This window comes from Cyprinus carpio, chromosome B5 (genome assembly GCF_018340385.1).
Source record: "Cyprinus carpio isolate SPL01 chromosome B5, ASM1834038v1, whole genome shotgun sequence".
Classification (NCBI taxonomy): Eukaryota; Metazoa; Chordata; class Actinopteri; order Cypriniformes; family Cyprinidae; genus Cyprinus; species Cyprinus carpio.
The window spans coordinates 37,436,833-37,451,300 of record NC_056601.1 but is presented as its reverse complement, the minus strand read 5'-3'; the positions used below and the strand labels follow the sequence as shown (position 1 = coordinate 37,451,300).

The following is a 14,468-nucleotide window of genomic DNA, read 5'->3' as shown; positions in this document are numbered from 1 at the left end:
ATTCAAAGTCAAATTAATTATATATGTTAGGAATAATTGACGACGGGCCGTTTAATTATTAGAAAAATAATGCACACCCGAGGTGGTGATGTGACCATGACGCGAAGCTGATTTACAGCATTACACCTCGGGTGTGCATTATTTTTCAAATAATTAAACGGCCCGGAGTCAATTATTCCACTTATATGGTTACCACACCTTAGGGCATCGATCAGATGATATATTTAAAGGGATTTGTCCGGTTTTATACTTAAATCGCTATTGTGAGTAGGAGTATTTCTTCCGCATCTCATCCAACGCCTCTTTTGCTAGTTCCAAAACGTCATTTTAATACTGGTAATGGAGGCTTGAGCCACTGATATCATTCTATTGCAGTTATTAATGAAGTTATTGCAGTTATTAATGAAGGCTACATCTGTGCGTCCCTCACCAGTGTTCTGCAGCAGCGTCTCTAAACAGCGCTGCTATTACCTCGCTAGTGAGAAATGTCATGTGTACTTACTTTCAGAAAAAAGTCTGTCATGTTGTTGTATTGTTAATCCTGAAATTTCCGTTATTACAGTTTTACTATTCGAAGTGATATGGAAGTGTAATGCGGTCAAGAGAGCTGCCTGGAACTACGTTCGCCGTACGTTTCCCAGAAAATAATTGCACACCTCAGAGCGTTCATCAGCCAATCAAATTCAAGCATTCAACAGCCCCGCAGTGTATATATATATAAACTTACGTAAAAACTCAATGGGGCCAGTTATATTTTCAATAATACTATTTCCATATGCATTTGTTTGAGAAACATTCACAGCATCTCTCAGCTCCTGGAAAAACCTCCAAAAGACAAACCTAAATCACATTCAAATTAGACCAAAATTATCACAGTTATCAGTATTATCACGGTATTGTCCAAATGTGCTAAAAATTTTCAAAAAGTACTGGCACATAAATCACGTTACCTAGTTTTATATTTAAAATATACAATTAAATTACTTTTTGTTTGCATAATCACTAAAAAAAAAAAAAAAAAAAATTACTAATGATGTCTGGATTTTAAATGACAACTTGACTGACAACAGTTAAATAGCATGTTCAAATATCTAATGTAAATGTTCAAATAAAGCTTTGAAAAAGTTTAATAAAAAAAGGTAAACCTCACATTTCAGCCTTTAAATAAAAAAAAGGTTGTCAAAATGGTAATTGATTAATACATGATTATATGTATTTTATTTGAATTGTTTATCTGTGTAACTTATCTGAATTATTTAAATGTGTAGAATCCACATAAGCCTTTTTTTAATCAACCGGTCGAAATTTACAACAGGGCATACAAATTCAGTCCATTTTTTTGTCCAGACAGAAACTGCTCAGTGACTGAATGTGAGTCTATGTTAATCCATTCTCTGACAGCAGGGGGCGCTGATGGGGCAGCAGAATTACAGCTGTTTCCAGTAACCTCCTGCACAAAGCAGCATTGTGATTAAAACACTGCTTTATTAGGTATTACATGGAGCGAAGATGAAAATAAAATGCCATTGAATTTTTTCTGAAGACAGAACTTTCAGAGCTACATTCATATATTCATTTGTATAATTCCTTTAGCACTCTTTTAAAACCTTCTACCTTTTCCTCCATGTTTTCACACAAAACGAAACTACTCTGTGTGCTGTCGCTCTTGAGACTGTTACTTAAAACTGTGCTTTATTTATCCTAAGTTATTCAAATCGCGGTAATCAAACACGGTTATAATGATAATTAAAATATGTAAGGGTAATACTAACTGTGAGGAATTTTATCATGATTTATCGTCAAACTGGTTATTGAGTATATTCAAATTCAAATATAACAAACAGTTCTTTCTGGACCATTTATCCTTCTGTCGAACAGCACATAGGTCTGTCCACACACACACAGGTTTCCATGTTTTATGGATTCATTCTATAGGTGTAATCGTTTTTCTACTGTCCAAAGTGTATTGTCTATCCTCTCACCCTACCCCTCACACAAAACCACAGGCATATTTAGATATTCAGAAAACTTGAATTCATTCTGTATTATTTATACGCTTGTTTCCTCATGGAGACCAAAAATAATTTTTTTTTTAAAAATGTCCCCACAATGTCAAAATTTATTGGTATTACTTTACTTGTGGAGACATTTGGTCCTCATAACAAACCAGTATACTCACTCACTCACTCACTCACACAAAAACACTTAATTTTTTATTTTAGTGGGGATTTTCCATTGACTTCTACAGAAGTCAGTCAAGTCAAGTCATCTTTATTTATATAGCGCTTTAAACAAAAAAGATTGCGTCAAAGCAACTGAACAACATTAATTAGGAAAACAGTGTGTCAATAATACAAAATGACAGTTAAAGGCAGTTCATCATTGAATTCAGTGATGTCATCATGCAGCTCAGTTCAGTTTAAATGGTATCTGTGCAATAATTTGCAATCAAGTCAACGATATCGCTGTAAATGAAGTGTCCCCAACTAAGCAAGCCAGAGGCGACAGCGGCAAGGAAACCGTTTGATATTTTGTAATCGATTTAGCTGTATATGTGTTGTTGAAGTGTAAGCAAGTAAGGGGGGGCCAGTTCTCCTCTGACCAGACGAAACCAGCAGTTCAATTCCAGGCTGCGGCAAAGTCAGGTTGTGCAGAAGAATCATCTGTTTCCTGTGGTCTTGTCCCGGTGGTCGTCTGAGACAAGGTCTTTACAGGGGATCTGTCTCTGGGGCTCTAGTCCTGGTCTCCGCTGTCTTTCAGGGTTGTAGAGGTCCTTTCTAGGTGCTAATCCACCATCTGGGCTGGATACATACTGGATCCGGGTGACTGCAGTGACCATCTGACTTGGATACAGACTGGATCTGGTGGCCCACGGTGACCTCGGAATATAAGAGAGAAACAGACTAATATGAGCGTAGATGCCACTCTTCTAACGATGTAGCAAGTAAATCGGGTGTTATGGGAAGTGTTCCCGGTTCCGGTTTACCTAATTAATGCAGCCTAAAAATCCTTTAACGGATTTGGATATTAGAAGTGTATTAGTATGTTATGTGTAAGCCAGGTTAAAGAGATGGGTCTTTAATCTAGATTTAAACTGCAAGAGTGTGTCTGCCTCCCGAACAATGTTAGGTAGGGTAGGTTATTCCAGAGTTTGGGCGCTAAATAGGAGAAGGATCTGCCACCCGCAGTTGACTTTGATAATCTAGGTATTATCAAATTGCCAGAGTTTTGAGAACGGAGCGGACATGGAGGACTATAATGTAACAAGAGCTCGTTCAAATACTGAGGTGCTAAACCATTCAGGGCTTTATAAGTAATAAGCAAGATTTTAAAAATCTATACGATGTTTGATAGGGAGCCAGTGCAGTGTTGACAGGACCGGGCTAATATGATCATACTTCCTGGTTCTAGTAAGAGCTCTAGCTGCTGCATTTTGGACTAACTGGAGTTTGTTTACTAAGCGTGCAGAACAACCACCCAATAGAGCATTACAATAGTCTAACCTTGAGGTCATAAACGCATGGATTAACATTTCTGCATTTGACATTGAGAGCATCGGCCGTAATTTAGATATATTTTTGAGATGGAAAAATGCAGTTTTACAAATGCTAGAAACGTGGCTTTCTAAGGAAAGGTTGCTATCAAATAGCACACCTAGGTTCCTAACTGATGACGAAGAATTGACAGAGCAGCCATCAAGGCTTAGACAGCGTTCTAGGTCATTACATGCAGAGCTTTTAGGCCCTATAATTAACACCTCTGTTTTTTCAGAATTTAGCAGTAAGAAATTACTCGTCATCCAGTTTTTTATATCGACTATGCATTCCGTTAGTTTTTCAAATTGGCATGTTTCGCCAGGCCGCGATGAAATATAGAGCTGAGTATCATCAGCATAACAGTGAAAGCTAACACCGTGTTTCCTGATGATATCTCCCAAGGGTAACATGTAAAGCGTGAAGAGTAATGGCCCTAGTACTGAGCCTTGCGGTACTCCATACTGCAGTTGTGAACGATATGATACCTCTTCATTCACTGCTACGAATTGATGGCGGTCATATAAGTGTGATTTAAACCATGCTAATGCACTTCCATTAATGGCAACAAAGTGTTCTAGTCTATGCAAAAGAATGGTGTGGTCAATAGTGTCGAACGCAGCACTAAGATCCAATAGCACTAATAGAGAGATACAACCACGATCAGATGATAAGAGCAGGTCATTTGTAACTCTAAGGAGAGCAGTCTCAGTACTATGATACGGTCTAAATCCTGACTGGAAATCCTCACAGATGCCATTTTTCTCTAAGAAGGAATATAATTGTGAGGATACTACCTTTTCTAGTATCTTTGAAAGAAAAGAGAAATTTATGATCGGTCTATAATTAACTAGTTCTTTGGGGTCAAGTTGTGGTTTTTTGATGAGAGGCTTAATAACAGCCAGTTTGAAGGATTTTGGGACATACTCTAATAACAATGAGGAATTAATAATAGTCAGAAGAGCATCTATGACTTCTGGAAGCACCTCTTTTAGGAGCTTAGATGGAATAGGGTCTAACATACATGTTGTTGGTTTAGATGATTTAACAAGTTTATACAATTCTTCCTCTCCTATAGTAGAGAATGAGTGGAACTGTTCCTCAGGGGATCTATAGTGCACTGTCTGATGTGATACTGTAGCTGATGGCTGCATGGTTACAATTTTATCTCTAATAGTATCGACTTTAGAAGTAAAGTAGTTCATAAAGTCATTACTGCTGTGATGTTGAGAAATGTCAACACTTGTTTATAAGTAAAGTAGTTTTAATTTAGCCACTGTAGTGAATAAATACCTGGGGTTTATGTTTGTTTTTTCTTCTAAAAGAGACGAAAAGTAATAAGATTTAGCAGTTTTTAATGCTTTTCTGTAAGATAGGTTACTTTCCCTCCAAGCAATACGAAATACTTCTAGTTTTGTTTTCCTCCAGCTGCGCTCCATTTTCCAGGCTGCTTTCTTTAGGGTGCGAGTGTGCTCATTACACCACGGTGTCAGACTGTTTTCCTTAACCTTCCTTAAGCATAAAGGAGCAACTGTATTTAAAATGCTAGAAAAAGAGAGAGTCCATAGTTTCTGTTACATCATCAAGTTGTTCTGAGGTTTTGGATATGCTAAGGAATTGGGATACATCAGGAAGATTACTTACAAAGCAGTCTTTTGTGGTAGAAGTGATGGTTCTACCATACTTGTAACAAGAAATGGAATTTACAGTTTTAGCTATATGAAGTTTGCACAAAACTAAATAATGATCTGAGATATCATCGCTTGGCTGCATAATTTCAACACCATCAACATCAATTCCATGTCAACAGTCAGTCAGTCAGTCAGTCAACAGAATATATTTCCATCTTCCTGCTGTTAATCTAAGATTCCTGCATTCACAGTTACAGTAAACGCCTCACCTATCAAAGCTCAGCTTTCACTATAAAAAGTAATGCTTCACTAACAGTAACAACAAGAATTTTAAATAAATAAAATCAGCCTTTTAAGGTGGAAGAAAAAACAAAACAAAAAAACTAACATGAATTTCACACCAGTATATTTATTTAGCTCTGTGACTGACACTAACGACATGACTCGAATCACCGATAACACATGACTGTGATACACCTGAGATTACGAAATATGGATCATATTCTAGAATACAATCATTTATAGTTGTATTTAGAACGCTGATCAGGGCTCATCTTGAACAGGAAGTGAGTTTGTGAGCTGCTGCAGAGAGGAAGTGCTCCCCCTCCTCAGTTTCTCTGCAGGGTATCAACCAGTATCTTATTGTACTCTAGCAGTTGTTTGTTGACGTTCTTCATCACTGGGCGGTAATGGCTCTCTACAACTTTGGAGGCGATGACTGCACAATAGAGTTAAGGAGGGTTACACATCAACTGAACTGTATTTACACTTCTCACAGAGATCGATACATGATACAAGGATACATTCTTTCATCACAAAGTTATTCTGCTCAAGATGTTGCCACTTCCTCTCCATGTTGGTCAGCTGGAAAGAAAACAGACAGCAAAACATCAAATCACACAACAAAACACACCTGAATAACTTTCCATGACACCAAAAAGCGGTGCTCACATTTAGCTCTATTTTGCTCTTGTCATGCAGATACACACCTTTAGTCTCAAATTCAACTCAAGTCAACTTTATTTGTATAGCGCTTTCTACAATAAACACTGGTTCAGAGCAGCTTTACAGAAAGTCATACTGTTATGTGCCTTCTATTAAGCACCATAAAAAAAAAAAAGGTCGTAATGCTTAGAGCAGGTTTCAGGGGTCTGACATCCATCCCCAGGATTTTTTTAAAGGGGTCATATGATGCGATTTCAAGTTTTCCTTTCTCTTTGGAGTGTTACAATCTGACTGTGAAAAGATAAGATCCCTGAAGTTGCAAAGACTAAAGTCTCAAAACCAAAGAGATATTCTTTATCAAAGTTAAGACTCTGCCACACCCTCCTAAAACGGCTCATTCAAACATGCCCCCACATCTCTACGTCACTGTGTGGAAATATTAGCGCAAAGAAAGAAGGCGTGGTTTCAGTAACACAGTTACTGAGGAGAACTGCCCCCCACCCCCCCGACTGAGCCTGGTTTCTCCCAAGGTTTTTTCTCCATTCTGTCACTGATGGAGTTTTGGTTCCTTGCCGCTGTCGCCTCTGGCTTCTTTAGTTGGGGACACTTCATTTACAGCGATATCATTGACTTGATTGCAAATGATTGCACAGATACTATTTAAACTGAACTGAGCTGCATGATGACATCACTGAATTCAAGGATGAACTGCCTTTAACTGAAAAATGAGGGTTTACTATTGTCATTTTGCATTATTGACACACTATTTTCCTATTTAATGTTGTTCAGTTGCTTTGACACAATCTGTATCGTTAAAAGCGCTATATAAATATATAAAAAAAGAGAGAGAGAGAGAGAGAGGTCACATCACAGTGGAGTCAGCTGTCTTAACCGTCCGTGGCTTGTGTACTGCAAACACACAGGAGCTTCATCACTGTGTCTGTCACTGACTCTGTTCCTCTTTCAGCTTGAACTGATGGCAACACTAAGGACATTATTAACTGTCTTTACATTAATTTTGAAAGATTAAGATTGTGATTAAGGAAAGGGGCATTACAATCGGCCAATCATAATGCACTGGGTCAGCTGGCCAATCAGAGCAGACTGCGCTTTTCAGAAGGAGGGACTTTGTAGAAAACAATGCATTTGAGAGAGGTGGGGCATAGAGGACCTGCAATAATGTACAGTATTTGAAAAATAATGTGTTTTTTGAACATTAAAGCATGTCAACATATTCTATTACACCAAATACACAAATTAATGATCTTTAAAAAAAAACATTATATGACCCCTTTAAGCCTCCAAAAATGTAACAACAGGTGTAAAATTGAAATAATGTTATTTTCGGTAAAGGTTGGCTAAAAGTATACCTTCTCATAATCTGTGTTGGACACTAATTTACAATAAGACTGACTTCATTATTATCCAAAAGAAAAATTAAAGTCCACTATTCCATTATCCATCCAACAACAACAACAAAAGGAACCAAAATGACTGTACTGTGTAGCCAAAATATGTCTTGGATCAATCACAGACCATGTTATTGATCTCAAATCACAATGATGTCACTGAATTTACAGAATTTTATGTCTCCACAAAGATCTCATACAGTGATGAGCTCGCTCAAACGGTTGATGAAAATATATTGACTCCCTTTGAGAACTGAACCGGTTTGTTTTATGACAAGGTTTTCCATCAGTCTGTTGTGATGGGATCATCCCCTATTTAAAGATGAAATAAGGTCAATTTGTTTGCGTTCACAGAATACAAATGCTGTCTCCAAAAACACTGGAACAAGCTGTTTTCTTGAGTGCATGTAAACATGGTGACTGAGAGAAAGGGTTCATCTATTCTCCACCAGATCACTTCTCTGGAGTTTGACTGGGTGCTGCCTACACTAAAACAGTTCAGACGGGGCAGCTCTAGTGTCAGCATGGGCATTATGGGAGAAATGTACACGGTGACATCATGATTATTCTCTGTCTTTATACGATACGATACACTTTATTACCAGACTGAGTCTGAAATTTGTCTTGCGTTACAGCAGGTTCACTCAAAATTATAATACTTCATTAAATAAACAGCACAGACTACAGAGTTTTCACACACACACACATACAACAACAAAAAAGAACATTTACTTTTTATATGAGTTATTCAATGCTAATACAGCTTGATGTACAAATTAATTTAACTTAATTTGACTGAATCTTGGGACCTTATATCGTCGATTAGATGGCAACAGTACAAATTCATTAAACAACACATGATTAGGTTCAGGAACTATGTTATTAGCTATTCTTACAAGATTATTATGAATATTATGGGATAGTTCATATGCTTTTTGAAGTGGCTGACCCACTATTTTAGAGCACATTTTTAGTAAGTTCATTAGCTTTGTTTTAAGACTAACAGATAAACTCATATACCAAACCGAATTACAGTACAGCAAGACACTCATGATTATAGACAACAGATTATCAACACAATGCGATGTCTGGACAGATCGGTTTCCTCTGTTAGACAGAAACAGTGAAATCTCAGCGCGGCACAGCTATTAGTGAACAGCAGAAACACATCTGAAGCTGAATGGAGTGTATATGCAGACACGAGTGTCTCTCACCTCCACATGGGTCTCATTCTCTTGTAACCTTTCCTTAAGAAACTGGTACTCCTCGTTCATGTTGTGTATCATCTTCTTTTGTGTGTCCTTCCTCTGAGTGAGTGTTAAACGATCCTCCTGCAGTCTCTGATGGGACAAACGTCAACCAGAGTGCTGTGAGACTATCACTAGAAGAGTGACTGATGCAACAACACATATATATTATATTATGTTACATATCTATTATTATAGGGGTTCATATAAATTTATGGAATGGGCTACAGTGAAAAAAAAATCATTGTGATTATGTTTTTTTCATCACTGTCATTATTCTCTAGTTTGTATATCATATATGTTGGGTTCAGCAATGTTTAATACAAATCATGGGTGAACTGAGTGACTGTCAGACGTCCAAAAAGGGCAAATCATGGAAGCCTGTTTACCAGGAGTGTCTGTAACCTTAACAGCCCAGTACTGTGGTGTTCATGATTATGAAATCTGAACTGTTGGAGCACCAAGATGAACTTAAACTGTCAAATCATCTGACAGAATAATGTCAGAGCACTGTGGACAGTTTGGGAGAGAAAAGTGAGAAGCAGATTCCCACTGAAACACTGATGGTCTGATCTCACAAGACTAGTCATGTTACAGCCCACCTCAAAGACACACATCAGCAATCAAGAATAACATCATTTACATTTCAGTGCTTCAGATGGCTAAACATTTATTGGCTACACCGAAGGTTAAGTCATGTTTTAATTCTTGCGGAAATTTATATTTCAGAATGAACAGAAATCGTTATTAAACTAATAGAGCTGCTGAGTGTGTAAACGGTTGATTTCTTGCGGTCCTCTCCGGCAGCTCTGAGAGCGTCCTGATCTCTGTATGTATGGATCTCTTGCATCATGGCCTTGAGCTGATCTCTCAGAGTTTGCAGCTCTGCGCTCACTTTGCCTTCCAGCTGCTCCACTTTCAGCAGATCCTGTCGTAGACGCTCACTCTCTGCATGAAAAAGCACACCATACAAACACACGTCACAATACATCAGCATTTCTAATATAAACGCTGTATTTGTACTTTGTAGAGCTGCTGTTTATCCTACAGGTGTCACTACAAACACATATTGAGTCACCTATATTTACTCTCTATAGCACTTCACAAAAGACGGATCTTTTCACAACGTCACAGTAATACACAGGAAAATATCAGAATCAGTGATGCAAACTTCTTTAAATATAAGACAAATACAGATCTGCAGTAAAGCAGCTCTACAGAAGACACTAGTGTCATTAACCCTTGTATTATGTTCAATTTCTGGGATTTGATTTTGATGGAGCGGGTCAAGTTGACCCTAATTGCCTTCAATGCAATTCTCTAAATATCACATTAATAAAAACAAGAAGGAATCAGGTATGAACAGAAACATTTTAATATCAGTATTTGTCACACAGTGGAAACAATTAATATCAAAAAGTATGATTTTTAAAAATGTGTTGAACCACATTTTTTAACCCCTTAACTGCTAATCGTCCTGCTGGTAGAAGTTCACTTCTATATTACTACATTCTATACTACTATATTACAGTTAAATCCTAATCTAATCATTACAAACTATAAGACTACTAAATAGATACTGTTTTTTGTTACAAATTATGTAGGAACAGTAACAGATTCATTTATGATAAGTGTGCACCTCAAAACATATACTACATCATAATAGGAGTTCTTGCCTGTCACAAAGTTTTTTTTTCATTTTATTTTTCCCTATCACATGTTTTAGTAATCATTATAAATTATATATCATTTGAAAACTTAAAACCTCAAAATTCATCCTGTGAAAACCATTTTGAAATCGGATATTGCATTACCATGGAAATGGTACTTTAAAATCTTTTAGCGGGCTCCTCCCCCTTAGTACGGGGGTTTGATTTTACAAAATGTATTATGGTCTTTTAAAATCAAAACTTTTTATAATCGTGACAAAATACATAACGTTGAAAGGTCTGAGTCTCAAGATTCCATATGTGGTGGTTGTTTTGTGATAGAAGTAAGACTGAGAGAATATTTATACATTTGTGAGTTTGAATGGCACCCGGTGGCTAGTTTTGGTATAACGCCTAAACAAAATTGCATAGGAACCTTTTTTTTGTATATATAGATCACCTTTAAATTTGGAACACAACTTATTTAGACATGTTCATGGTCCTAAATGAGAAAAAGCTCTTTTTTTTTTTTTACTTTTCAGGGTAGTAAAACACCAACATAACATATACCCAAGAAATATATTTAATTTGGGTCTGTACAGTTGCCTTGAAACAAAGTGGGTTAAATTGACACATATCACAACATATCAAGAATAAAATAAAAAACTTAACTGGTATTTCCGACAGCTCACAAATCAAAATGGGTCCAATTGACCCGGAACATAATACAAGGGTTAAAGTGACAGCAAACATCATGAAGCTTTACCCATTAGGTATCTTTTAACATGATGCCTTTGGCTAATTTCCATGATCATTTTTGTGCCACATGAAGATGTGTAACTACAGTGTGAGGAGAGCAGGAAGCAGGAAGCAGTACAGGGTTCAGAGTTCATGATCTATAACCTTTGGAAACGATTACAAGCAGCTTTGGTTACTCCATTACAAAGATTCACGACACATTGAAACAGGCTCCGCTGCAGAAACAGGATGTGCCTGCTGGTCAGTGTGAGACGCAGAAATACTGAGACTGACCCGTTGAGATGCCCATCCTCAGGGACACCGAGTACTAATCTGCGTCCCACCAGGAGACCTGCTGAACTGAGTGCTGGGGGGGCATTACAGGAAGGAAGTGGAAGAGGGCCGCTTCCTTCTGATAGGCAGAAGGCCCAACTCACTATTTGGAGAGAGTGAGAGAGAGAGATTGTGTGTGTGTCTAACAGTCAAAAAACCCTGTCAGCACTTCTGAGCCTTCTGGACTGTTTCCTTCTCTAGGGGTCCTTTCACCAGCGCTTCAATCTGACCATCAACACACACACACACACACACACACACACACACACACACACACACACACACACACACACACACACACACACACACACACACACACTCTCTCTCTCTCTCTCTCTCTCTCTCTCTCTCTCTCTCTCTCTCTCTCTCTTTCTCTCTCTCTCACAAACACACACACACAAACTCTCTCTCTCTCTCTCTCTCACACATACACACACACACACACACACTCTCTCTCTCTCTCTCTCTTTCTCTCTCTCTCACACACACACACACACACACACACACAGCAAATATCTTGAAAATCTGTGTTTCTGCTGTACTGTGAATATGAAAATACAAGATCAACAAACAGAGACGGACAATGCCTGACTGCTAGGAAGAGAGACGCTCAGAGGAAGCCATGTGGTGCATTTCTAAATGGCTCGGAGGAGATAAGACCATGTTTGGGAATTAGAGGAGAACGTTGTATACAAAGAAGGAAAGGCCCATCTCTGGGCAGCAGCTCACACCTTAATAAATGACAGAGAGAAAGAGAGTAGGATCTTTAGCTGTTAATGCTGTTATTTTCACACAGTCTGATCTGACGGTGTTCCTCAAATAGGCCGTTCTGTGTTCATGGGTTAGTCTCATGAAGATCAGCAGACTTACACAGACATGCAAACAGCAGTGAGCGATGCACAACCGCTTCTCACACACAGACAGATACAGCAGAGAGAGACTAACCTGAGGAAAGGCCTTTCGCTGTGCTTTGAGACTTCTGCATCTCTGTCTCTTTGAAGCTCAGATCCTCCTGCATGGACCGGAGCTCTTGAGCGGTGACTGCTGACAGCTGCTGCAGATGATTGATGTTCTGGAGAGAACACAACATCTGAGTCTCTGCTAGGTTCAAGCGTGTAAAACTTCTGATCCAGTCTGGACTGATGTGAGGTCAGATGTGCTGTACCTTGCTGGAGTGCTCCAGTAATGCCACAATGCTGCTCTGTGCGTCTCTAATCCGCTGCTGCTCCTGAGATTTATTCTCCTCAAATGAGTTCAGATATGCTGTAAGAACACACATGATCAGCTCATCAATCAAATAATCAACACATGGCCATTTATTTAGACCTCAGGTGTAAAAACCAGGGCCTGCGGGCCAACACTGGCCCTTAATGACCTTTGCTTTGGCCCGTCATTTCATACAAAAGTAAAAAACATAAATAAAAACAAACAAAAAACAAGCCATGAAAGCCTATCCTTTTTTCTTATTTTGCTTTAACATTTTTGTTTTACTTTTGCATTTTGCAAAACAAGTTAATTTTATTATTTTTTTAATTACTAAAAAAATATTTAAAGATATTTCATACATTTTAATGTAATAGAGTTGGATGTAATGCAACATTTACATTAAATATTTGTGGGAAAGTGACAATGACTCACTGTCGATTTCCTCTTCTCTCTTCTGCAGCTCCTTGTACTTTTGGGTTCGTTCTCCTGTAGATATTAATAAATCACACTATTTAACCCTATTTATTCACACTATAAATCACACTATTTATACCAGGGCTTGTCAACTCTGGCCCTTGAGGTTGACTTTCCTGCAGAGTTTATCTCTATCCTCAGTTAAACTCACCTAGATGACAAATATTTTAGCAGAATGCATATTTTATTCAGAATTATTGCTATATTATTCTATTGCGTTCCATCTGTTTAGCCCTCGTTCGCTCGCGTAAGCCTTGTCCACACCTGACAACAAAATGGATATATCTGCATGACTTTCTAACATTTACAGATGAAAAATATACCTGTGACGTGTCAGTTATGCACAGAGGAAAACACAACGTCTCAACTGCATTAAACAGCACAAATATTTGCTGTTTGCGATGGTGGATCGATTGAGTAAGTAAGTTGATAGTGTGCGGGATTTTCTTGTTTTCTCATTTCTTTTACCTTAGATTGGAAAATGCACTTTGTATTATCACTGAATTGAAACAGCTGCAGACACAGAAGGTCCAGCACACACAGCTTCACTGCTCATGTTAGAGGTGTTTTCATTTCCATGTGCAGGCAGGGTGTTTATGTCAGAGCCTTGCCGTGTACATGATCAAAACATTAATTGTAATTGCCATTAAACTTCAAATGCTTCACTGACTGTGTGAACAAACCCCAACCGATAAAGAGTGTGTGACCAATCTGACAAATACAGGTCCTTCTCAAAAAATTAGCATATTGTGAAAAAGTTCATTATTTTCCATAATGTAATGATAAAAATTAAACTTTCATATATTTTAGATTCATTGCACACCAACTGCAATATTTCAGGTCTTTTATTGTTTTAATACTGATGATTTTGTCATACAGCTCATGAAAACCCAAAATTCCTATCTCAAAAAATTAGCATATCATGAAAAGGTTCTCTAAACAAGCTATTAATCTAATCATCTGAATCAACTAATTAACTCTAAACACCTGCAAAAGATTCCTGAGGCTTTTAAAAACTCCCAGCCTGGTTCATTACTCAAAACCGCAATCATGGGTAAGACTGCCGACCTGACTGCCGACATGACTGCATCATTGACACCCTCAAGTGAGAGGGTAAGACACAGAAAGAAATTTCTGAACGAATAGGCTGTTCCCAGAGTGCTGTATCAAGGCACCTCAGTGGGAAGTCTGTGGGAAGGAAAAAGTGTGGCAAAAAAACGCTGCACAACGAGAAGAGGTGACCGGACCCTGAGGAAGATTGTGGAGAAGGACCGATTCCAGACCTTGGGGGACCTGCGGAAGC

At 38.1% G+C, this 14,468-nt stretch overlaps 1 protein-coding gene across 4 annotated transcripts in view; it reads right to left on the bottom strand.

The window, feature by feature from the left end:
* Nucleotides 1-5,571: 5,571 nt before the first annotated feature.
* Nucleotides 5,572-14,468, bottom strand: part of LOC109078808 (intraflagellar transport protein 74 homolog) — a 29,354-nt gene continuing 20,457 nt past the window's right edge. For all 4 annotated transcript variants that reach the window (XM_042723352.1, XM_042723354.1, XM_042723351.1 and 1 more), the window contains 7 exons: nucleotides 13,124-13,177; nucleotides 12,651-12,748; nucleotides 12,431-12,557; nucleotides 9,661-9,713; nucleotides 8,733-8,858; nucleotides 5,968-6,028; nucleotides 5,572-5,882 (listed from right to left, as the gene is read on the bottom strand). In XM_042723352.1, coding sequence (XP_042579286.1) covers nucleotides 5,773-5,882; nucleotides 5,968-6,028; nucleotides 8,733-8,858; nucleotides 9,661-9,713; nucleotides 12,431-12,557; nucleotides 12,651-12,748; nucleotides 13,124-13,177 — 629 coding nt within the window. In that variant the 3' untranslated portion in view covers nucleotides 5,572-5,772. The remainder of the gene's footprint in view (nucleotides 5,883-5,967; nucleotides 6,029-8,732; nucleotides 8,859-9,660; nucleotides 9,714-12,430; nucleotides 12,558-12,650; nucleotides 12,749-13,123; nucleotides 13,178-14,468) is intronic.